General features: G+C 44.8%; 1 protein-coding gene across 1 annotated transcript in view; it reads right to left on the bottom strand.

The window, feature by feature from the left end:
- The window catches only part of ifc (delta4-sphingolipid-FADS-like protein ifc), a 299,271-nt gene that overhangs the window by 171,655 nt on the left and 101,147 nt on the right, over positions 1 to 26,469 (bottom strand). Inside the window, exon 2 of the mRNA XM_068378642.1 lies at positions 8,071 to 8,247. Coding sequence (XP_068234743.1) covers positions 8,071 to 8,247 — 177 coding nt within the window. The remainder of the gene's footprint in view (positions 1 to 8,070; positions 8,248 to 26,469) is intronic.

Below are 26,469 nucleotides of genomic sequence, written 5' to 3' on the forward strand. Positions count from 1 at the left end.
ATTTCTTCCAGCTCATGGACTTCGAGAGCCTTCGCTCTTTTACTGGATGGAAGTTATCCAGGGTGTTTTTTAAACACTATGCGAAGCAAGTGCAAGAACTAAAACGTTTCGTGGTAGCGGCAGGTAGTGTGCTAAAACCTGTCGTTTAGTGCTGCGAGGAACAGTGAATTATGTGGGACTGTGATTCTAAAGAGTGTACATGTTGGCACTTTATAGTGCAACATGGTAAGTGGAATGTCATCACAGTGACATTATAGACTGTTCCAGTATACAAAGGTGATGAAACATAGACTGAACACTAATTGCTATGTGTTTTTTACACAATGGTAAATAGACAGATTTCTCAGAAAGACATTGAAATTTACAAAAATTTTCATGTGATGTGGCAAAGTTTTTGTTTTTAGGTAAAACAAGCATTTCTGGTTTATTTTATCTTGTCTATGTTATTGAATTTTATTTTCATTTGCATTTTTTACGTTATTATAAATGTATGCTGAATTTTATTTATTGCTTGACAATAAATGATTAATTGTTTTGTGCGTTTTATTTCGCCCTAAACATTTTAATAAAGTTATGTGTGAGCATTCATTTCAAACCTTTCTAGCTAGAAGTAACTTTTTTCAATACTAGATACAAACTTTGGCTAATGACATACAGTGAGACCTACATGTCCTTTTTTGAATACTAGGTGGGTTATATGAAATATGCAACTTCGAGACTTTTTCCCGAGTCTAGTTCGACTCTTCCCTATAGGGGCAGGAAGCACTAACATAGTATATGATTAGAAAAAATGACATATAACGGTAATGTCATAGGTCTCTTAGGTCTAAAGGACCAAGGAAATATTGTCTTGAAGTCTAAGGCACAACTGGGAAATCCACAGATACATTAATGCTCTGGTAAACTTCCATCAGGACGATATGGCCTGAGCCCAAAACGGAAATCTATTTTTGGGTGAGATAGCCATGTTGTCCTGATGGAGCCGCCCTCCTTTCTATGAAAGGCCTTGGCAGGGTCCCTTCCAATATTACTGTATCTATAAGTACCAGCTTAACGCTACAAGGAATAAAGATGGCCGATGATTATGGCGCCATCTGAGTACTCAAACAGTAACGGAGGGAGGAGAATTTTATAACGGCTCCTCTTTTATTTTGCCTCTTTTATTTTGCCACTTTTCCCCCTCGAAGCGTAAACGCTATGCGGGATGCAGATTGCTATGTGGCGTGTCAAGAATACGTCCCCTGATATTATGCGATACAGTATCCTAAAAGGAAACTTTAAGGATATTCGCGCCAGGAGTTAGAATTCTGGAGACCTTAAGTTAAATTCTCTGGGAATATCTCTGTAGTCAAATATACCCTAGGAAGCTACTTATAGGAACCTTCCATCAGGACGACATGGCTATCTCACCCAAAAATAGATTTTTCACTTCGCTCAAAATCCATTGTAACTACCAGGTAAGTATATTTAAAAATTTATTTCAAAATAAAAATACCATTTTATTATATTGCATGTTATTGGAGCATTGTTGGGAGGAATAGACGATAATCTAATTTTGTGTTTTTAAGTACTGTATCTCCATTTCTCTGGTAGTTTATCGTCTATTCCTATTGCTCTTTGTTATATCAGTAAGTTGTGAAATAATGTATTGTACCTAATGTAAATTCATATAATTGGATATGTATCTGAAGGAAGGGATGATGAATTAAATCTTTAGTTGATCATCCTACCTTTTTACTGAATTTATTATTGCAAGGTAAAATTTTTTCACTTGAATGGACAGAGTTTGTGTGGGGTGTTGCTGTCAGTTACGAGGCATTTTTTGGATGGGCTTGAGGGCTAATGGGGAGCAATGGAATAAAAAAAAAAGTGGTTTTCATCTAAGAAAGCTTAGTGGGTTGAATGTTATGAAACACACTATTATTTTTTTGTAGCTCTTCAGTCCCTCCTTCCAAAAAAAAAAAAAGTGCCTTAATCTGTTATTATTCCTTTCTAGGTATGGACAGCAGCCTCTTCACCCAGAAGGGAAATTTAGAGTATTCGTCAAGTACTGTACATAAAAATTATGAATGGGTTTATGGTCTGTTACTATTGTGTTAGTGGTCTGTGATGCTGCTCTGTATTCATATTATCTTGCCTGTGAACTTTAAGTCCCATCAAGTATTTGACTGAATAACACAAAAACAAATGTATTATAAGGCCATTGTCGATTGCTTGTGTTCGGCAGTCAACACCGTTTTAATGAATATTTGGTTTCGATGTGCGAAGTAAGGAGGAAGAATCTTGTTCTATGAGAGTGTGTCATAAACATTAATAGTTCACAAGAGCTATTGAAATGGAATGGGACTGTGTCCGAGTTTAGTCTGAATTGTTTCAGAATTATCAAAACCCCTTCAAGAAGGAGAGATTTAGGCATTACTGGTGATGGTCAGAAGGTTTCGATGACAAGAAACCTTATCACAGTGCAGGTTTACAATTGGAGATTTTCAAGACATTGTTATTGTGGACCCACAGACACCTGCACGGTATCGTATGCGGCCGTACTGTTCAGAATTTAATGATTTTAAGTGACTTTGCAGCTTAGTGGTGAACTGGTTATTGATAAGGACAGTGTTGCTTTGAGGGAAAATTATTCCAATACAGTGTTTTCACAGTGATATATTTTCTGTTAGTTGGTTGATTAGAGTTGTTGTGGAGATAGTTGGACCACCCAGGCAATACACACGGTTGTATTTATCATGTACTAAATCATGTTGACTTGATATTGTTTAAGGAAAACTTGTGAATGTCCAGCACCTGAAGTTCTTTTTTTTTATTATTCAAAATATGTTTATCTTGAGGCTGGAGTGTAAAGGGATGCTAATTTTGCCTTTAATTGATTATTTGAATTGGTAAAACAATGCTAATGTAATCCTAATAGTTTTTTCTTTTTCAAATAACTATTTTTTGTTTTTATGAAGACAAATTTATTCCAGTTCCTTACATCACTGTCCCTTTCTCAGCCACTGTATTTTTTAATCTTTCTAATAAGTCATTTATCATATTTTTGTCCTCTCACACTGTGTCCTGTTGTCAGTATAAAAAAATTCTTTCCATTTCACCTAATGTTCTCACATTTTATAACCAAGTTTGAAACCATCTTACCTAAAGAATATAGAGCTACTGTATATATAAATTCTGCTAACTTCTCAGAAATGAATCAACGGTCATCATACGTGTTAATCCCGCTAGCCGAAGGAAAAGGAATTTAGGAAGGAAGTAAGATTCTAGCTGGGTCCCCTTGCCCAGTATAAATCAAGGGGTGGTGCCCAGTGCTCCGTTCTCTTGACCTGTAACCTAGATTTTTGGGTATTCCACCGTTGTATATTTTTTGTGTAGTGAAAGTTGGGCTGTGGTCGGCATTCGGACACTGGGCAGTTTGGGTGCTACCTCTGGCCAGAGTCCGCAAACCACTACAACGGCTTTGTGGAAGATGTTGGCATGTGGTTGTTTGAGTAGATTGTGTCATGGAGGGAGTTCTCTTGGCGGCTCCGTTAGGAATTGCAGAAGGTCCGGGAATCCCTCTGCGTGATGCCATAGCGGAGCTATGAGGGTCACTGAAAGATTGACCGATGTTCTGGTCTTGTTGAGTACCCTACTCATCAGAGAGAAGGGGGAAAGGCGTAAACGTCGATGTTGTCCCACCGTTGTTGGAAATCATCTTGCCAGAGAGCCTTGGGGTCAGGGACTGGGGAACAATACAGCGGGAGCCTGAAGTTCAGGGCCGTTGCGAAGAGGTCCACAGTCGGAGAATCCAACAAAGTCAGGACTTTGTTGGCTACTAGATGATCCAAAGACCACACGGTACTCACTACCCGAGATGCTTTGCTCAGGTTGTCGGCAAGCACATTCCTCTTGCCCGGAATGAAGCGTGCCGATAGTGGTATCGAGTGTCAAGGGAGGTAAAGATGTTATGAACGGGATGAGATATCCTAGACTGATCATGGAGATTGTCCAGGAATCGGCCCAGAGTTGCTTCCACCTGTTTGAGCAACTTTGTAGGCATCCCCCCACTGGTGGAAATGCAGGGGGACTGCCTATCCTAGCGTTTGCGGCCTCAGCTGCTCCCTCTAGGACTTTTGCCTCCCCTGGAGGACTTTTTGCCCATAGTCTTCGCTGCTGTTGTCATCGTAGTGGTCTTGACTGGATGGAACTGCTGTGGTGCTGGAGGTTTATAGGGCTTGGATGTTAAAGCCCTATGAAGGAGGGTGTCTTGATGAGACTTCCTCCACCTCTCAGCGGCATGTTCCACATCCTTAGGCTCGAAAAGAACAGACCCCTCTATGGAGGAATGTCTGAGCCTATTGATCTCGGCGTTAGGGAACTTCTGATGGAGTCTCTCAGCTACTGCATCCTGACGTTTCAGGATGGTATTTGCCCACAAGTTCAAGACTTGGTGGGCCAGAAACTCGATCGTGCAAGTACCTGAGAAAAGGAAGGTTTCCATAGCTTTCGTGGTACGTTCCTTGGAGAAATCCTCAGAACGTATCAGGATACCTAAGGTCCCCAACCAGATATCGAGCCACGAAGTGGCTTGCATAGCACATTTCACGACTTTCTCCTGATTGAGGGTCTCGGCTGCCAAGAATGAGACCTGCCAGTTGGAGTCTCTCTCAAGAGGGACTCCCCTGGTTAGCTCTTCCAGCGAGTGGTGAAGTGGAGGATCTAGACTAGGCTCCTCTAGGATCTCGAAGTACCTCCTCTGCTGTACGCGAGGAGGTGGGAGGAGCTTGTTGGTGGTACCAGAAAATTTGGAGGAGGACATCTTGGAGAGCTGTTGTGAGATCTTGTCCCTGGTACTCTTTACCCCTTGAGACCAGGGCAGGGCTGCACTGGTCTTAGAGGGCTTTTGAGTACCAAAGACACGGTCTAAGACAGTGTCTTTGCCCTCTCGAGGAGGGATCTCTGGGTTGGAAAACCCGTTGAGAGCCCTCACTAGAGTCAGAACTTGCTAAAACCCATGTTCTGACTCTTGCTGGTCTCCTCCTGCTGTAGGACTTGCAGCAAAGTCTCCTTCTATCCCCGAAGGCTCTTCTTGGGGAGAGTCGTGAACATTCCCTGAGTGGCTAGTTGGCTCCATCCTAGTCCTCGTGGAGGACTTAGGCAATGTTTTGAAGTCTTTAGATTCCTTTCTGGGAAGGATATAAGACTCCAACATTGACGAGGGTGGCAAGTTCCTTCCAATCCCAGACTGAGTGGACCCCTCGGCACGAAGAGAGGTTTCCTCCATTGGTGCGATGGGGAAAAAGTCTCTCCTCGCGTGATTCCCTTGGAGACGGGAAATCTTCGTCTGAAAGGGAAGGAGAGGCAGTCTGAGGAATAGAAGGAACCTGCCTTGAAGGTCTGCATGGAGTCAGTTTCGCCCTTGGGGAAGTGACCGCGTCCGGAACTCCTCCTTTTCTCTTCAAAGGGGTAGAAGAATCCATGGTTCTATGTCCCAATTCAGAGAGGACAGGCTTGAAAGCCTGAGTTATGGCTCTGATCAGGGCACCAAACCAGGGTTGTTGGCTGACAGACGCGCTGTCAGACAGACCCGTTGAAGGGAAAGGGATTGAAGGATCCCTAGGAGTCACTATGATTGGTGGGTTTGCCTGTGGTAGCTTTGGGATCCTGGACCCCTCTGGAAGTTTCCCTTCTCCCACAAAGCGCGGTGGTTTGCACTTCCTGGGAGGGGAACGAGGCGATGGAGGCGTTGCCGTACGTCGTTCTTTGGGATGTGTAGGCTCGCGCGAGGGAGAATATTGGGGCTCACGCGTGGGAGACTAGTGGCGCGCATGCGAGCGTGGGAGAATATTCTCGCGGACGCGCAGGATTATCACGAAGAGCGCGCGGGCAAGTGTTCGCGCACGTCTGTGCCAGCCGTAGGGCGCGCGCGCAGGAGAAAGTTCCTTAGCGCGCGCAGTGGACTCCTGCGGGGCGCGCAGTGGATTCATGCGGGGCGTGCGGGAGAATGTTGACACGCATCCCTAGGAGAGGATTGACGAGCGTGTGCATATCCTTGCGAATGCGCGTTGGTAAGGGTTGTCACGTGGGAGAAGGCAGCATGGCTGACTTGTCAGAAGTCCTGCTATCAATAGAAAGTTGGCACGCAGGTTTTACCTGGCGCGTAGGATGGTGCGCAGTATGGCGCGCAGGACATTGAGATGTTGGGCGAGTATGCGCACGTGCAGGAGAATGCTGGCGCACGGGAGAGCACTGGTGCGCAGTAAAGCGCCATTGACCATTGTTGGCGGGCAATAGCACGTTTGGTTGGAGCCTTGTTAGTCCCATGTAGGAACGGCGACGACAGGTCTGTCGGGTGGAAGGTTGAGGTGTCCTTTAAAAGGACGACCTTCCACCGAAGGAGATTGAAAACAATTTGCAGAGAGGTCGAGGACCAATGCAGGTGCAGTGACGGATAATCGGTCTAGAGGCTCCTCTGTGGGGGACTGCATCGAAGATATTGAACCAAAGAGGCACCTCCTCACCGCAGGTGAAGGAAGGCCTCTATGGCGAAGAGGAAGGCAAGCCTTCCGATGGATGTGCCCTCTGGGGGCTGTTGGATCAGCAAGCTGACCTTCTGCAGTCCTCCGAAGAGGAGTCTTTGTAAGTGAACTCCCCCAAGGGGGAGAAACACTAGCAGGAGAGACTGACGATGGACTTAGTTTCCCCCTCATAGGTTGATCAGGAACAGGAGAAACTAAGCTATCGTAGAGTTTGGAGTGGAAGAGGAGATGGGTGAGACCGCATTGGATACCTCTGACACCACAACATCGACATGAGACAGAGGATCAACCTCTGACGGTGACGACGATTGCTTGACAGCAGCACCTAATCAGATGTAGTTGAGGAAAACCTCCTTGGAGGGCAAACCCGTAAGCCCCAAGGAGAACCAAAGCTGAAAAAAGAAGGTTAGTGACATATCCTCCCCCGGGGGGAGAGGTGGAGCTGCTTCGCTAGGGGAAGCAACGTCATCTCTCAAGACCGAAGGTTGGTTAACAATAAATCGGTCTACGTTACCACTAGACGGTCTCTCGAAAGAGACCAACCGAGTGGGAGCTTCGGAGGAGGTTTGGGCAACGGATGAAGAGGCCTTGGGTTTTTTATCCCTTCAGAGCAACCTTCGAAGGAGAAATATCCCGTTTGGACTTCTTCCGTCGTCGCGAAAACCTCTCCCATTGGGTAGCAGACCACTCCCTTCACTCACTACACTTGTTGGTACTATCACACCGTTGGCCCCTACAAGAAGGACAAAGGGCGTGAGGATCGGTCTCGACCGCCGACATGAACGTTCCACACGGGCGGTCAGGAAAACCAGGCCAGGTGCGCATGATCGCACAGCTAGCTTCACATATACAGAAACTAGAAAAAGATAAAACAAAAGCAATTAAATGGCTGCCAATATGACGGCGAGGATGAGAGCGGACACATCAGACTATCATCCGAGCCGAGAGCAAAGGGAGCTCAAGCACAGGTGTATGAGGGGGGGGTAACAAGCTACCCTCCCCTACCCCCGCTAACTAGCGGTGTGGGTAGTAAACCCTCGTTAAAAATTAATGGCTCGTCATTTCAGCTACGCCAAAAGTAATACCCCTATTAAATAGCATGGTTTGTATTCCAGTTACGGAACAACTAGAAAATGTAACTAAAGATATACTATATATATATTTATTTCAGTTGTACAGAAGCAGCAATTACATCCTTAAAATAATCATCAATTTATTAAGTAACAACACACTAAACTATCAGCAGCAAATATATCCCCCCAAAAATCATAAATTTATCAAGTAACGAGACACTAAACTATCAGCAGCACATACATCCCTAAAATAATCATCAATTTATTAAGTAACATGCTAAACTATCAGCAGCAATTACATCCCCAAAATAATCATTAAGTAACAACACACTTATCTATCACCAGCAAATACATCCCTAATATAATCTTCAATTTATCAATTAACACCACATTAAACTATCAGCAGCAAATACATCCACAAAATAATCATCACTTTATAAAGTAAATACACTAAACTATCAAGGAGCACTTACCCAACATTAGCGAGTGGTTAATGGTGCCTCCAATAAAATATGATAATAAAAGAACCCACATCCATGGAAGATCCCGAATGGCAAAGAGTGAGACAAACTGGAATGTGACCAAGCAAAGAACCCACCATTTCAAGTTTGGGTCATTACCAAAGAGGTTTTTTATTTCTGGGTGCTTTTCTGAAAGTTTGGAAGAAAGAAGTCAAATATCAGCAAGTAAAATAGTGTACTGTATTATATAGCTGTATGCTACCAAGGAAAGGTAAGCTATCTCCTGACATGGGAAAATTTTATCAATTAATATTCAACTTTCTTATTTCTTAGCATTTAGAAAAAATACACACTATTACTGTACTTCATAAATCTTACTTCTTGATCTATATACTGTATCAATATTAAAGTTATTCCTATAAAATGGTAATTCAGTCAATTTTACCTATCACCTGATGTTTCAATCAAAAAATTGTTCAATGCAATACTTACTATTATGTTCCCCCTTATTCATCATATCTCATTAATGCTATGACATGAACTACGATCTTCAAGTCCTCATAACAAATCCTTTTATATTTGTAATTCATGTGTACAACTTACTCACAAGAAGCATTTATCTAAATTCACATATTACCTCAGCCAACCACCATATGAAAAACCAATTTAGAAACTTCCTGGTAAGGATTCACTGATCACATGTGTCTTGTGTGTCACTCCAGATATGAAAAATTTGGAGATAATTTCTATTTCTCCCTAATACAAACCTGTAGTTATTTATTTGGATATTTTTTCGGCGAAGCTGTATGGTAGCCATTAGACTTAAAGTGCAAAGTGGCAACCCTGCCTAACTGCTTGAGTGAGTAGGTAGCTGGGGGGTACTCAGCCACCTCTATATATACTCTCACAGCTATGAGCTACGTCACTTTTGATTGCAGGCAGGACTTCTGGGGGACAGGTGATGGGCCAATTTATATAAATAACTACAGGTTTGTAATTATTTAGTGAAAAATACAAATTATCTCTGAATTTGTCATTTGTTCCCATACTGGCAAACCTTCCGTTATTCAATTGGAAGACTCACTCTAAGGTGGGTGAAAGTCCTAATTCTGGCATGGACATTGACCTGGTTTTACCTATGACGGTGGTCTAGGGAAAAACTTTAACACCTCGCTAAAATATACAAAGTGAGTATAATAGCAGCCTGAGTAATTCATGTAATGCAAGTTTGTCGTCTTCTATGAAAACATTCAGAGTTTATATAGGAATAGCAAGACGTTTCCACATTGCTTACCTCGCAGGAAACAATGGGAATGTGGACAGTATACAAATTTATGACTTACACTAGCTACACAAGGGAAGTGATAATTACCTGCAGAGGTTGAAGCTAGCTTGCAGAGGGACCCATGGTGCTGTACCCAAAGGGAGGGGAAGATGAAGAAAGGAAAGCCAGACATACTCTCATTGCTCCCAGTCTTAACCCGGGTAACCAATGCCCTCAACCAACTGCTACTTGTCCATCAGGGAGCCTGAGGTATTCTTAAACCACTTGTTGAACAGCCACCACAGGACCTATAGTGAAAGTATCGAGCCTCCTGTGGGTCACATATTTTAGATAATGGGCTGAGAAGGTAATTTGTCTTTTCCCCACTCCCACTTGTAATACTTGCAACACAGAAAAGTTGCGTTTGAATACCAAGGACGTACTAATGCCCGACATCATGGGCTCTAGGTCGTTGAGCAGGAGGAAGAACAGGAGCTAAGGCTCTTTCAATCACCTGGCAAATCCATGATGAGACTGTTTTTAATGATCTTCCTCTTTACCCTACCAGAGCTAACAAACAGAGGTGTTAGTCGGGGCCGTATTACTGTAGTGCGTTTAAGAGAGAATCTCAAACTCCTCACTGGGCATAGTAACAACTGATCTGGGTCATTGGTTACAGAACGGAGACTCGCAATCTGAAAGGGACCGAATCTAGGGTCCAATGTCCCCCGGATTTTGAATCTTAGCAATAAACTCAGGGACGAAGCAGAGTGTCACAAAGTGAGATTTCGGTCAGTTGCATGGTCTCCAGGCGTGAAGTTGAAGTGACTGCACGCTTCTGTGGAAGATATTCACGTGTGGTTGTTTGAGTAGATCTGGTCGTGGAGGATGCTCTCTCGGTAGATCTTTAAGTAGTTGCAGGAGGTCCGGAAACCACTCTGCATGATGCCATAGCGGAGCTACAAGGCTCATCATTAGATTTCTGTATGCTCTGGACTTGTTGAGCAGTTTTCTTATCAGACAGATCAGGGGAAAGGTGTACACGTTGACGCTGTCCCACCATTGCTGAAATGAATCCTGTCCTGCCAGAGAGCCTGATGGTCCAGGACTGGAGAACAGTACAGCGGAAGCTTGCTGTTCAGAGATGTTGTGAACAGTTCTACAGTCAGGGAACACCACACAGTCCAGACTTTGATGGCTATCGGATGATTCAAAGACCATTCAGAGCCTACTATCTGAGCCGCTCTGCTCAGATTGTCCGCGAGCACATTCCTCTTGCCTGCAATGAAGCAAGCCGCTAAGGACACCAAATCTCCTGACCATCTGAGGATTTTTATTGCAAGATGGCATAGAGGCTGCTAAAAGGTACCGCCTTGTTTGTTTATGTAAGCCACTACTGTGGTGTTGTTGCTCATCAACACCACAGAGTGACCTGCCATCAACTGTTGGAACTGAAGAAGAGCAAGGTATGCTGCTGTCATATCTAGGAGATTTATGTGCTGGTACCTTTCTGACTCTGACCAAGGGCCGGAGATCGTGTGGTGCAGTAAGTGAGCCCCCCCCCCCCCCCCCCCCCTTCTTTTGATGCATCTGTGAAGAGCATCAAGTCTGGAGGAGGGACGAGAAGATCCCGACCCCTGTGAAGGTTTTCGTCTGCCATCCACCAACGCAAGTCTGTCACCTGTTCTTGAGTAATAGGAACTTGAGTGTCAATGGATCAGATTTTAGCTGCCCTTGCAGGGATCTTATCCTGAGGCAGCTATCTGGAACTAGACAGAGGAGAGAGGTTAGGTGACCTAACAGACTTGAACAACGAGAGGCCAGAAGAACTTCCTTTCTGAGAAAGGATGAAGCCACTTCTCCCAGTCTGTGTACTCGTTCATCTGATGGGAAGACTTTCTGTTGGACGGTATCTATTATCATACCAAGGTATACTAGTCGTAGCGAAGGTAGCAGTGATAAATTCTCGAGACTTATCAAGAACCCCAAATCTTGACAAAACTCGAGAAGCATGTCTCGGTGACGAAGAAGGGTCGTCTCAGTCTCTCCCAGGATTAGCCAGTCGTCCAGGTATCTGAGGAGACGAATGACGTTCCCGTGACACCATAATGACACTAAGGCAAACACTCTGGTAAAGACCTGAGGAGCTGTCGTGAGACCGAAGCATAGAACCTTGAACTGGTATATTTTGTCCTCGTGTATGAACCTTAGATACTTTCTAGAAAATGGATGGATTGGGATCTGGAAGTACGCGTTCTTTAGATCCAGTGTGCACATGAAGTCCCTTGGTCGAACCACCTGAATGACCGTATCTGCCGTCTCCATTCTGAACTGAGTCTGTTGAACAAACTTGTTCAGAGGGGAGAGATCGATGACTGGTCTCCAGCCTCCAGTCACCTTTTCACTAGAGCCAGCTCCTTTCCCGATCCCTTCGCATAGAAGGTTAAGTGTACTGGATCCCGAGTCAGAGGAGGGAGAGATTAAATAAATGGGACGCGGTACCCTAGGGAAACTACTTCGATCATCCAAGGATCTCCCCCATGGAACTGCTACCTCTGCCAGAGGCACTGCAGGCATCCTCCCACAGGTGGTAGGTGAAGATTGATTGATTGATTGATTGATTTAAAGTTTTCTGGCATTCTGACATCTAAGGTCATTGATGCCGAGGTAGGTGAAGAGGAATGCCATTCCTGGTGGGAGTGACCACCTCAGCCACTGCACTTCTTTCCTCTAAGGGACATGTTCCCCTTCTGGCCTTTTGACTATAAGGACCGCTTAGACATCTTACTATGTCCTGAGGACCTAGAGGTTGCGGAATGAGAAGAAGGTGCTTGCTGACTGCCCTCTCAATCTCCTCTGGAACGAAGAGAGAAGAACCTTCAAGTGTGGAATTCCTCAACCGGAAGACTTCCACCTTCGGCACTTGCTTATGGAATTTCCTTATGATGGTATCCCGTCTCTTGAGTATAGCGTTCGCCCACAAGCTGACGACAGTGGTGCGATAAGAACTCAAGAGTTCGGGTACCCGAAAAAAGGAAAGACTCCAAAGTCTTCCTGGTATACTCCTTAGAAAGATCATGGAAGCGTACCATGAAGCCCAAGGATTCCGACCATAGGTCAAGCCACGAAGCCGCCTGCATGGTGTACTTCGCGCTGGTCTCTATGTTGAGGAGCTTGACTGGTGAGAGGGAGGCCTTCAGAGAGAAGAGGGTTTCAGCCAGAAGACCCTTCTTTAGATATTCCACTGAGTGGTCGAGGGACATGGTCGAATGCGGTTCTCCTTTGATCTCGTAGTACTTCCTTTGGAAGACAAAAGCAAGTGGTAAAGACCAAGAAGAGGAACCTCCCCTAAATGAACTAGAAGTTCCAACTATCTGGGCGATAGCCTTCCTTTTGGTGGACGTCAGGCCTTTAGACCAGGGCAAGGCTGCACTGGTTCTAGGAGGCTTCTGAGTCTCGAGGTCTCATTGAGAACCATATCCTTACCCTACTGGGTGGTAGTGGTACCAGGAGTTGACAGCCTATTGATGGCCCTCATGCAAGAGAGGACCTGCCAAAAAGTATATTCCAACTTTCATTTCTCTTCTTCCAAGTGAAAGTTCAGACTGGTTGTTCTCGTAAAATTTTCATCGTTCGTGTCCAAGGGTTCATCTACCTCCAGGACATCTAAAGCTTAGGGTAGGTCAGGGTTGTCAACAGGATCAATCGAAGGATCCACCACAGGAGACCTTCTGTTACCTCAGCCAAACGAGCTTCCCTTACCACAGCGTTCTTTGGTTTGGTTTTGGTGTCCTTAGACTCCCTTTGCACAGGAAGTTCTTCCACGGTGTTAGAAGGGGGAACTTGCGAGGGTTTTGGGACACCGGCAGCCAAAGCTTCGACAGTAGGAGCCGAAATCTATTCCTCAGGTGGAAGCAAAGAAATCGGACGCTGGTCCGGAGGTACTACCTCGATTTCCTGAGGGTTGAAGGGATGAACAGATATCTCCCTAGGTGAGCCAATGTCCTTACTCGTCCTCAGGTGGATGATATCAGCGTGAGGCGAGGTTACGCCTCTCATCCTTCTCTTCGGCCTCTTAGTCATGGTTTCCCATGCCTTAACCAGAGTAAAAGGAAGGTTAGCCATATAAGAGTCAGAAGAAATAGGCACCTCAGCATAAGATCCAGATGAAGGTGATCTCCGTGCCTTGTCCAACGATGGTCTCCTTCTACAGTCAAGACTCCTAAGAGACAAACTCAAAGACTCCCCCCAGGGAATTCTTGCAGTAGCTCTGACTGGAGCAGTTGGAGGCTGTGGCAGTGCAATGAATTATGGTTTGTGTGAAAAAAATGCTTTATGGTTTGGATGTTATGAATAATAAAATACCTTAATCTATTATTATTTCTTTTAACAGGTAATGACAGCAAGACCCTATCCCCAGTAGGGAGACAAGTAGAGGTACTAAAATAGGAGTAATATTGCATAATCCTGCTCCTGTTTACGTTACTAGTCAGCCTGGTGAAGACTGTTAAAAGCAGGTTTGCTTGGAGATTCTAGTTAGAATTACAATCAAGTAGAGAAGCATACTGCTAAAGAAATGACATACTGAATCTAATTTTTTGTGTGTGTGTGACTTTGCAATCAAGAGGAGGGGCCTCAAAAAATACTATTATAAGTGGTTTTAACTCTTATCCATTTTCATGGGTGTAGAATAAACCTGACATACAGTGTATCCCCAAGGACTTTAAGTTTTTTTTTTTTTTTTTGGTCTGATGTAGAAGTGAAAATTTACTTTTTTCTTATTAAATCTGTTTCTAATAAGTCTCTTTTATTGTATTTTTTTCTCTCAGGAATGATACAAACTTTTCTTTCCCTTAATCTTATAAACTGGAAGTGTTGCTTTCCCCTGTAAATGTCCACTTCTCAGCCACTAATTTTGTCGTCTTTTTCTTAGCATTATTGTTTTTCCCTTTTTTTTTTTTTTGGCTTCCTCAACTAATGTTTAGTACTTAAATAACCTGAAAACGGCTTACCTCTGAATAATATTGGGTAATCACATTTCTAGTTGGGTCCCCTAGCCCAGTATAAAATCAAGGGGTGGTGCCCAATGCTCCATTCTCTTGACCTGTTACCTTGATTTTTGGGTATTCCACCCTTTTACCTTTTTTGTGTAGTGAATGTTGGAGTGTGGTCAGCATTCAGACACTAGGCAGTTTGGGTGCTACCTCTAGCCACAGTCTGCAAACTAATACAGTGGTGGAGGAGCCACAAACAAACACTTTTGCAGGGTAGAGAGGAAGGCACTTACCCATGCAGGGAGCTCAAAACCTTTAGGTAAGCCCTGAGTTTCCCTTGAAAGTCCAGGAGGAGAACATCCCCTAGGGGTAGCTCTAGAGGGAGCCTGAGCAAACGTAGGGGAGTGTCTTTGCGGCAACAGGTTATATTTTTTCGACAGACGAGAAGGACGATCCAGGCTAATAGGAACATCAGCAAACCTATTAGGATGCTCCTTAAGCCCTTCTGGGGATGTATAGGCCTCCCGCTGGAGGTGGTAGAAGCTGGAGGCAGAGGCGGAAGACTTAGAACCACACTTGTTCACGGTTCCGAAACCTCTTCTCATAAATTGCTTGTGGAAATCACTTATTTGCATGCAAATTCAAGAGAATCGTGCACAAAATCGAGAGTTTCATGCAACAATGGGTATGTTTTACAAGCAGAGGATCTCGCATCACGAGCACCAGGCGCCACACTGTAAGAGGAGGGCATAGCACAATCCTGTTGCTGCAGAGAAGCACCTACGCCCGAAGAAGTCGGCAGAGAGGACCTCTAAGTAGGGGCAACTAAGCGTTGGAGAACCCGTTACATCGGGAAGCGCTGCCAAGCGTTGCATAGGCGAACGCTTTGCTAAAGCCCCCCAGGTGGCAAAGGCACTGGAGGTTTAGCTGGACGCCTGTCTGATGAACGGTCAGTCTTATGATCAGGGTCGGTCCAAGATCATTTAGGAGAAGGACTGGTGGAGGGGCTACCTGCTGATGGACTGCACGAATGCCTACCTCTACCTCTAGAAGAGGAAAGTCTAGACCTTGATCATGAACACGAGGTTCGCGATCGTGAACGGGAGCGTCTAGCTCTCGTTCAAGAACGGCGTGAACGTCGTGAATGCCTAGCTCGCAAACGTGAGCATCAGCCTCGCAATCGTGAACATTGTTCTCGTGAACGGCGCTCTCGTGAGCGTAAACGTCACCCTCGTGAACAGGAGCTTCATCCTCACGAACGCGAGCGTCGTCCTCGTGATCTTGATCGTCAAGATCTAGAATGCAAGCGTCTGGACCTAGGTCTAGACTGGGAAGCTCGTGATCATGCAGAGCTCGATAGTAAGACTTATCCTCGTGAAGAAGAACGCCTCCGAGGAGAGCGTTGAGACCGATGGTCTCGTGACCGTGTAGCTCTAGAGCAAGGACACCTTCTAGACAAAGAACGTTCAGATCGCAATGACATACGATCCTGATGATTGTTAGATTGTCGCAAAGGACAATCAGAAGTGTTCCGAAGGACGAGGAGATGGAGAAGCTCATCACCGCGGGCCGCTGGTAAAAGGAGCGCTGCTCTCTGAAAGAACATTACCTACGGCCAAAGGGTTCCTGTGGGAAGAAACAGAAGGCTAGAGGTTATAGGACGACAATGTCCCAGGATGGTGATTAAGATCGTCATCAGCATTGGAGGGGCGAACGCAAGCAATCGCCTCGACGCACATGGATGGTCCAGGAGAGGGTGACACATGGACTTAGCAAACCTCTAAAGCGAGAGTTGTTGAAGGCTCTGAAGAAGGGTCCTTCCTGGCACTGCGCTGATGACGAAGAACAAGTTCTTTCTTTGTACGGTCACAGAAACCCCTAAGGTCGGCCATACCTACGAAACAACTGCAAGGGAAAATGGCTCCTCAGCAGCTGGAGGTGAAGTTGCTCCTCTAGGGGAAGCAACTACCCCACCATGTACCCTGGGGATGCCAAGTAGTTGGACGGTCTGCACTCCTGCTCGATCGTCCCTAGGAAGAGTGAGAATGAGGAGGAGCTTTAGAATGAAATTTGAGGGTGCAAGAAGAAGAAGAAAGCACTTTCCTCGACCCTGAGGGAGGAAGATCGTGCTTAGCCTTCTTTCTGCACCGTCCAGATTTTTCCCATTGGGAGGCAGGCTACTCCCTACAGTCTGTACAGGGCAAACCCTGCTCACAACGATTCTCTCTAAATGAAGGACACAGAGAGTGCAGGTCGGTGTCCAGCGATGACATAAAGGTACCGTACGCAGCACCTTCACGCTCGGTACAGGTCCACATGAAGGCGATCCAAAGAAACAAGCATACCTGAAAAGAGTAAGAGATAAAAAATGTCCAATGACACCACTGGGAAGAGAGAGAGGACACTTCCACTCTCTACCGAGCCTAAACAAAAAGTGACGTAGCTCACAGCTGTGAGAGTACAGTGGAACCTCTACATACGAATTTAATCCGTTCCAGAACCAACTTCGGATGTAGAAAATGTTCGGATGTCGAAACGAATTTTCCCATAAGAATAGATGGTAATTCATTTAATTCGTTCCTCAGCCTAAAAACCCATAATAAATCCTTAATAAATGGATACACATAATTACACATAACAATAACATAATTGCATAATATGAAAGAAGCATGTAAAAAAGATAATTATAAAGAAATAATGAATAAAAAAAGTGTTTTATTGCCACTTTACCTTAGAGACAGGCCAATGCAGGTGTAGGATGTGCTACCCAGGAGGAGACGGACGATCGGCGAGAAGGTAGACATGGTGTTAACACGTTCTTTAAATAAATTCTCTCTCTCTCTCTCTCTCTCTCTCTCTCTCTCTCTCTCTCTCTCTCTCTCTCTCTCTCTTGTTCTTCTTCACTGTTAGTGTTAGAGACGTCTATTAATTTTTTTCTGAGAGAGAGAGAGAGAGAGAGAGAGAGAGAGAGAGAGAGAGAGAGAGAGAGAGAGAGAGAGATTAAACAAAAATGAGATTAAACAAAAATGTGTTGTGTACATATGATTTTTAACAGCATTAACGAGTTGAAAGACCGTTAAATGTAACTAAAAAAACAATATCAGCGAATCTGAATTCCTTTATTAACTAAAACAAATATTGATACAAACATACTCGTGTGCGTATGCGCAAACACACACACACACACGCACAAGGAGACACGATCGGTGAGGAGGTAGAGATGGTGACTGCGATAACATACTGTAACTTACACTACGGAAATTTTAATCTAACTAAGCTTATTTATTTTTTATTCTATTTTTATATTTCATATTTTTTACATTTTTTTCTTTTGATTTTTCATTTTCATCAATTTCAGTGACGAGTTACGGTATGTTATCGCAGTAACCATCTCTACCTCCTCCCTGACCAATCTCTCTTACTGCGTAGAAAAATTCTTGCACCTGTGTGTGTGTGTGTGTTTGTGCATACGCACACGAGTGTGTTTGTATCAATATTTGTTTTAGTTAATAAAGGAATTCAGATTAGCTGTTATTACTTTCTTAGTTTCATTTAATTGTTTTTCAACTCGTTGACGCAGTTAAAAATCATATGTACTCTAAACACATTTTTGTTTAATCTCTCTCTCTCTCTCTCTCTCTCTCTCTCTCGGAAAAAAAATAATAGACGTAGACGTATCTAACACTACAACAGCGAAGAAGAACGAGAGAGAGAGAGAGAGAGAGAGAGAGAGAGAGAGAGAGAGAGAGAGAGAGAGAGAAAGAGAGAGAGATTTTATTTAAAGAACATGTTAATGCTATGTTTAGAGAGAAACAGAAAAAGAGAGAAGTCTTATTTAAAAGAGCTTGTTAATGCTATCTTGGTTTTCTTTGCTTCACCTTTTTCTTTCTTTCTGTTCATCACGCTGGCCCTTCTCACAAATGATCGTTGCCAACAATCTCTTTGTCCTTTATCCCTATCAACAAAAGGCGTTCTATCTCTTCCAGGGTATTGCTACGATGTCTTGTAATAATTGTGATCCCCTTCGATGGTTATTTGCTTTAATGGCTGCCTTCAGCTTGATGATCCTCGAGATCATAGGCCTATTCCGGCCATATTGTTTAGCCATACAGTATCACTCACATGCACAATGCTCTCATGTTTTTCTATAACTTCTTTCTTCAATTCTAATGAAAGAATTGCCTTCTTCCTGTACTGAAACTTAGCTTCTTAGGCACCATGATTATAGATAAAATCAAAAAGGAAATGTGAGAAAAGGAAGAAAATAAGCACTGTTAATAACAGACCAAACAGAGGACAACCACACGATACACACAAGAATAGAGAACTGAGCACTCGACGCTCAATGGCGTAATGTTTACACATTACTTCGTGTGTCGAAATAAAATTCGGGTGTAGAGTCAAAAATTTGCTCGAATTTTACTTCGGATGTTGGAAAATTCGGATGTAGATACGTTCGGATGTAGAGGTTCCACTGTATACATAAAGGTGGCTGAGTACCCCCAGCATACCTGCTCAAGCGGTTAGGCAGGGTTGCCACCTCGCACTTTAATTCTAATGGATACCTTTCAGGTTCGCCGAAAGAATATCCAAATAAATAACGGAAGGTTTGTCAGTATGGGAACAAAATGTAGGTTCTTTCTAATACTTCAATACTTTAGGTTTGATTAAATGCATGTTCTTTCTAATACAGCAATAATTTATGTTTAATTAAATGCATGTTTTTTCTAATACTCAGCAATACTCTGTTTAATTTTGTGTTCAATTATTTCCGAATTGTTATTATTTTTAGTAGTTAAACATAAATAGAATTTTTAAGTTATTTTCATTCGTAACTATCAAAATGAAAAAATTTACTTGAAAGATAGTAAAGGATTCAACTACTGTATTAAATGACTGTATTCCCAATAATGTGATTGGTTACAAGGGTTTATAGGGAGCACGGATGTTTTTTGAAGGGTTAATTCGTGAAGTAATGTAATCAATATATTATTCAACATGAGACATGGTTACTTACTTTCCATAAATTCACAATAAACTCTTTCAATTTATTTGTGCAAGTAAGTTTACTTGACTTCAATTATCAGCTTTCAATTGGAGTGTTAATCTTCATGAGTCATTGAGATTTAATGTGTACCTTAGCTTATTATAGTCTTATTACAATATCAATTCATGTAAAGGCTGAATTCTTTGACTAATACCAATAAAAAATAACAAAAATATATATCATACTCTAAGTGATTAGGAAATCATATTAAAGAAGCCTACAGTAATCCTTCATTTGTTACATTATCAGTATACAATAACCTACTTAAGCTACTTCCTTGTTTTGATAAAAAATAATTATTTCCAAACCAAAATCTATGATTTCCATAATTACCGCTGAATACAAATTTGGAAATAATTTGAATTTTTCCTAGCAAAACAAACCTGGGGCTCTTTAGTATGGAGTATTTATTTCAGCGAAGCTGAAACTAGCCGGTAGGCTTTCCTTACAGGGTATAACTACCCACTGCAAGTCAGCGGGTAAGAAGAGGGGTAGGCTAGCCCCGCGCTCCCACCAGTACTAGTGACTAACTCTCTTTTATAATTGCAGCGGGACATTTTGGGGATTAGTGCTGGCGGGCATAGTATGTTAAAGGAGCTCCAGGTTTGTATTGCTAGGAAAAATAAAAATTATTTACAAATTTGTCATCTGTTTCGTCACAACAAAAAAACTGTGCGGATACACCAGTTAGATGGTAACAGACTGCGTAATTGCAACTAACTTTATTCTATTTAAACCGACAGCAAGCTTTTATAACAACAGTTTCCGAGAAAGAAGGTCACATAAATTCAATAGGCAGAGGCAAGTCATCAGGGCGAGGGGAGAGCGATTAGGACAATATACAAAGAACAGAAATACTCTACCGTTACAGTGTACAAGCATGTGATACGCATGCGGTACATGGCTCTCCCCCTAAAAAAGACATACATGTGAAATGGGGTGCCTTGCTCTTGAGAGGCATACCGTAGGCGGGTCATCTGGCAGAAGATTTGCAGGTTTTAGGAGCTCAATGGAGACCAGGTCTTTTTTGCCACACATGTTGAGGAGGAATGCTTTTGGCGTACGACGGATCGCGACGAAAGGGCCCGTGTAAGGGGGCAAGCTGTTGACCACCTGCTTGAGGACAGGCCCAATAGCAACGTCGCTGACATCGGTGGAGAGAAGGAGAGGTGCATGTGGCACGGGAAAAGTGAGAAATGCAGCAGTTGATAGGGCATTCTTTACGTTGCAGAAGGCTGCTTCTTGAAGGGGACCCCACTTCAGGTCCTTTGGCTTTCCCCTTGAGGGAGGCAGAGAGGGGGGGGGGGAAGAGTGACAGCAATGGCTAACAGGAAATGGTCATAATAGTTGATCATGCCCAAGAATTCTTCCAGTGCTTTGTCAATTGAGGGTGTGGGGAAGTTCTTAGCAGCTGCTACCTTCTCAGGGAGGGAGTGGACTCTTTCAGAAGTGATGGGGTAGCCTAAGGACGATATTTCGTTGGCGCCGAAGGTACACTTGTCGTACCGGACTACAAGACCTTTCTGTTGTAGGTGGTCGAGCATGATGCGTAGATGACGGTGTTCTTCTTTGGAGGAAGAGAACACACGTATGTCTTCCACGTAACATATATAGATGGGGAAGTCCCCCAAGATGCTGTCCATGAGACATTGAAAATTGGCCCCAGCATTATGAAGGCTAAAACAGTTGTAATTGAAAGTGTATGTATCGAAGGGGGTGGTAATGGCGGTCTTGGGAATGTCTTCTAGGTTCATGGGAACCTGATAATACTCCTTCAGGAGGTCGAGCATTACTGGTCATTTCCCTGAGGGCAAGCGAAGCCTTTTGGTCCCCCAATAGTTGTTGAGAGAGCTGAAAAAGTTTCCCTATGCGGGCAGCTGGCGATGGCAAGTACTGCTCCGGGAGGTATGTCTTGAGGGCGTTGTAAGTTATTGGCATGTCTCCTTGCTTGCACAGCCAGAGATTTACGGGAAAGTGTCCTCGGGGATTGCTGCGAGAGCGTAATCTGCTTTGGTAACTGACCAAGTCACACCCTTGATGCAAAATGGGACTTCAGCACGTGGAAACCAAGAAATCGCTTCTCCACTGGCGAAGGACTGTAGTTTCAGGGGCGTGGCGTTAATAGTAAAGTCAGTGTCTGATGGCAGTATCATCAAACAATAAGACACAGCAGTGCAGGGGAAAGTGGGAGGAAGCTGAACACTCCATCAAACAATAAGACACAGCAGTGCAAGGGAAAGCGGGAGGGAGCTGAACACTCCAGTGGTCAACAATATGCGAATGCACCAGTTAGGTGGCAACAGAGATGCCATAATTGCAATTAACTTCATTTTAACAGACAGCAAGCTTTTATAAGTTACCGTGAAAGGTCACAAAAATTCAAAGATTTATACAAGCACATACAGGCAGAAACAAGTTATCAGTACAAGGGGAGTACGATAACGACAATATACAAAAAAAAGAAATGCCGTTACAGTATACGAGCACGTGATATGCGTACGGTACATAACCTTCCGCTCTTTACTATGGAGACTCGCCTTTAGGTAGAGATCCATGACCAACAGGCTGGAAACTGTCCTGGGATGGCCTCTAGTATACAAGGTTACCTTGAAGGATCCCACACCCCCGTTATCCTCGTAGGATGACGGCCTGGGCAATAACCTCTGGAAAGTAAAAAAAATCACTCGGTTAAAAAGTAATTAGTAACTATTCAGGCCATGCCCTCTACTAATGCACATTTCTTCCCGCCTCCCCCCTAACAGGAGGACGGGACATGAATATATGAATATATATTAGGTGGTCCAAAGGGCGTGATACTCACCCACAAAAGAACGCGGTCAGCTGTGCAGATTCCCTCAGATACTGCGCCCCAAGAGAGGGAAAGATGAAGTAGGAAGTGGCCAGTCACTCGCACATTCATCCTAGGCTTACTTCGCGGGTAGCCTCTGCCCTCAACCCTCTAATACTTGTCCCAACAAGGAAGCTGAGCTGTTGAGATCAAGTTTTGAGCAGCCACCACAGGGCCTATTGAGAATGTGCCTAGTTTCTGCGGGTTAGGTCTTGCAGGTAGCATGGTGAACGTAGTTTGATTTTTCCACCTGCTTCCTTGAAGTACCTCCTGTACAGAAATTTTCTTTCGGAATGCAAGAAAAGTACCAAATCTATTGACATCATGTGCACAGGGTCATCTACCTGATGGTGAGGCGTCTGAAGCTAATGCCCTTTCTATCAATCACTAGATCCAGGAAGATATAGAATTTTCCGTGATTCTCCTCTTGGTCTTCCCGGTGCTAACAAAGACCCAGTTGATCTAGGGATGAGCTCTTCTCGTCCTTTTGAGATATAACCACAACAGCCTTACAGGGCATAGTAACAGTTATCAGGATCATCTGTTACAGATCGTAGACTCAATCTGAAAAAGCCAGAACTAGGATCCGCTACAGAAGGATTTTGAGTTTTTGCAACAAACTCGGGGACGAAACCGAGTGTGACCTACCGCCATCCCCTTGAATGGGCGATGTCGTACGAATGATCATGCAGCTCGCCGACTCTCTTTGCCGAGGACAGGGCTAGAAGAAAAGCAAGAGAAGTACCAAATGTCCAGACATCATGTGCACAGGGACGGCTACCTGATGGCAAGGCATCTGAAGCTAATAGCCTTTCTATCAATCGCTAGATCCAGGAAGATATAGAGTTCTCCGTGATTCTCCTATTGGTCTTCCCCATGCTAACAAAGACCCAGTTGATCTGGGGAGGAGCTCTTCTCATCTTTTTGAGATATAGCCACAACACCCTTACAGGGCATAGTAACAGTTATTAGGATCATCTGTAACAGATCATAGACTCAATGTGAAAAGGCCAGAACCTAGGATCTGCTACAAAAAGATTTTGAGTTTTTGCAACAAACTCGGGGACGAAATCGAGTGTGACCTTCCGCCATCCCCTTGAATGGGCGATGTCGTACGAATGACCATGCAGCTCCCCAACTCTCTTTGCCGAGGCCAGGGCTAGAAGAAAAGCCGTTTTCAAGTCCTTGTCCAAGGACTGACGGAGAGGCTCATAAGAGGCTCCTTTGAGCGAACATAGCCTATGACCTTCACGACGTTCCAAGGTAGTGGTCTAACTAACAACTGAGGGCAAATATGCTCAAAATTCTGTATGAGTGACAATCCCATATAAAGAGTAGCAATTCCGTCGAGGAGGAAATGTTAACGCCATTTAGTTCAAAACAAGTCTCAAGGCTGAGCGAAAGCCTTTCACCACTGACACCTCATAGAGTTTTTCCTCCCTGAGGTACAGTAAAAACTATTCTACTGTTGGAATAGAGGCCCAGAGCCCCATCCACGACACCAACCACAAAAAACGGACCACTTCGCCACTTTGCGAGGAGTTGCTGGGAAATCTCCAGGCGTGAAGATATAGCAATGTAATTGCTTGATGGAATATCTTCACGTGTGGTTGTCTGAGTAGCTCAGGAAGTTTGGGGGGAGCTCTCTTAGTGCCTCTATGAGCAGATGTACAGGTCTGACAATTGGCTGGTCAGAGATCAGAGAGCTTAGGTCGATAATCGAAGAAAGACGAGCTGCCCATTGGCAATCTAGTGATCAGCAAGCTGATAACTGATTATTGACTAGCAATCGGCAATCGGCACGCTAGCAATCGGAGATCGTTAGCAATTGGCCGGATTGGAGGTCCATGATCAGAGAGAGATGAATTAGCAATTGGCAATCTGGTGATCGGCAAGCTAGCGATCAGCAAACGGTGATCTAGCGATCAGTCGGTTGATGATTTCTCATTGGTGGAAAACAAGCTAGAAAATGGCGATCGGCAGACGAGTGAACGACAGTCGATGAGCTAGTGATCAGCAGTGTGATAATTAGAGATTTGCGAGCTAATGATAGGCCGTTTGCAACATCCAGATCATGTTTGCTGACAGTGGTACTGTCAGGAAAAACTCCTGAAAAGAAAGGGACCAAGGGTTCCCTATGAGAAGTCTCAACCGATGGTAGATGCGGTTGATTCACCTTGGAAGATGGAATTTTCGGGATCTTGAACCTTTCTGTGAAACTTCCCTCTTCCCGGCGGGCATGCTGTAATGAGTTTGCGGAGAGGGGAATGGGGCAGTGGCAACCTGTCAAAAATTTTTCATTCTTTTTGCCTCTAGCGCGAGTGCGCAGGAGAGTACTGGAGCGTTGGCGCAGAGGATGACGCTGGTACTCAGTTTCTGCTGAAGTGAAGTTTTCGGTGAATGCGCAGAAGAGCGCTGGTGAGCAGGTAAGCACTAGCGCATTGGCGAGCGCTGGTGCATTGGCGAGCGCGAGTGCTCAGGAGAGCGCTGGTGTGCCGGAGAGCATTGGTGCGCAGAAAGGCGCTGTGTAGGGTGTTGTGCAGTGTCCCTAAAATGGAAAGGAGAGCTCGTGTGGTCGCGAGCACTCAGGATCGTGAGTGTGGGCGCGTGGGCACGCAGGCGGGTGGGTGTACGATCACGGACGAGATCTCGCTCGTAGGACAGCACTGGCGCGCGCATGCGGGAGAATGCTGGCGCACTATCGTGGGAGATTACTGGCGTGCAGGAGAGCGCTGGCGCGCAGGAGAACTCTGGCGCTCGGGAGAACGCTGGCGCGCAGGACATCGTTGGTGTGCAGGAGAGCACTGGCAAGTAGGACAGCGCTGGCACGCAGGAGAGCGCTGGCGGGTAGGAAAATGCTGGTGGGTAGAGGAGCGCTGACGCGCAGGAGAGCACTGGCGCGCAGGAGAGCACTGGCACGCAAGAGAGCACTGGCGCACAGGAGATCGCTGGCATGCAGGAGATCGCTGGCGCACAGGAGATCGCTGGCGCGCAAGAGATCGTTGGCATGCAGGAGAATGTTTGGCGAGTAGGGGACCGAAGTTGGGCAGGCACGTGCTGACATTTCGATGAGCTCTGTTGCACAGGCAATCGTAGGTTGGCTGGCGAGTACTGGCGAGCGGGCAAACGTTGCTCTCTGTGGCAAGGTTGCGCTGAAAGATGCTGCGGACGAGCAGGTGAATGCACGCGCCGAAGCGTTGTAGAGCACTGGCGAGCTGGAGAGAATGGGCGCTCTGTAAGGCGTGACAGAGCAGGCTGGAGCTGACAAAATGTTGGTGAGAGCTGTTGGTGTGCAGCTACATCCTTAGGTAGGGCCTCAGGAGGCTGTACCGGGGACAGGAATGGTGATGGTAGGTCGGCAGGTCAGCTGGTAGGACGATCAGGAACTGGGATGTGACTTTTGGAAGGGCGAACATCCACCGATGGAGATCACGAACAATCCACAAAAGAGTCCAGGACCAAAGTCCAAGGACTAGCTGCAGCGTCGTCAGGAGAAGGTCCAGGAACAGATGATGCCCATGAGGGCCGGTAGATCAGCAAGCTGACCTTCAAAAGTAGCAATCCTCCGAAGAGGAGTCACTATGAGTGGCCCCTCTCATGAACAAGAGAGGTGATCACTTCACAGGAGAGACTTGCAAAAACTATGCTCCCGAAGGAAGAGAGACTAAGCAAGGGGGGAGCGTAGTCTAGGCGAATACAGTAACAGCAGTCGAAGTCAATGAAATAATGAAGATGATGCAGGGAAGTTCTCCCTCGGAAGGAAGATTGATTGATTGATTGAAAGTTTTCTGGCATCCTGACATCTAAGGTCATTGACGCCGATACCATTTACTGTATATGCAAATTAAAAGAGAATTCGATTAAAACCATAAAAATTAAGAAGTCATTAAAATAGTTAAATAGTTTTCAGAAGACCTGCTTCTGAAATAAATCTAAAAATTCCGCTCGCATAGTAAGACACATCATGTCCAAGAATCTTGGCAAGGATAAACCTGCCATCCTCACCTCGAGCCTCAAACAGATATCTATTTCTTAGGTTAGTAAAATTAGGGCATTCGGTCAACAAATGCCTCACTGTTAAAGGTACTAAGCAGTCCTCGCAATACGGTTGGTGTTGGCCCTTCAGCAGAAACTCGTGTGTCAACCGTGTGTGACCAATACGGAGACGACAAAGAGTCGTCTCCCATTTTCGGGGAATCATGTTATACCTCCAAGGTGATATGATATTTGTTACTTCCCTCATTTTATTGCCATCTTG

Source organism: Palaemon carinicauda, chromosome 8 (assembly GCF_036898095.1).
Source record: "Palaemon carinicauda isolate YSFRI2023 chromosome 8, ASM3689809v2, whole genome shotgun sequence".
In the NCBI taxonomy this organism is placed as follows: Eukaryota; Metazoa; Arthropoda; class Malacostraca; order Decapoda; family Palaemonidae; genus Palaemon; species Palaemon carinicauda.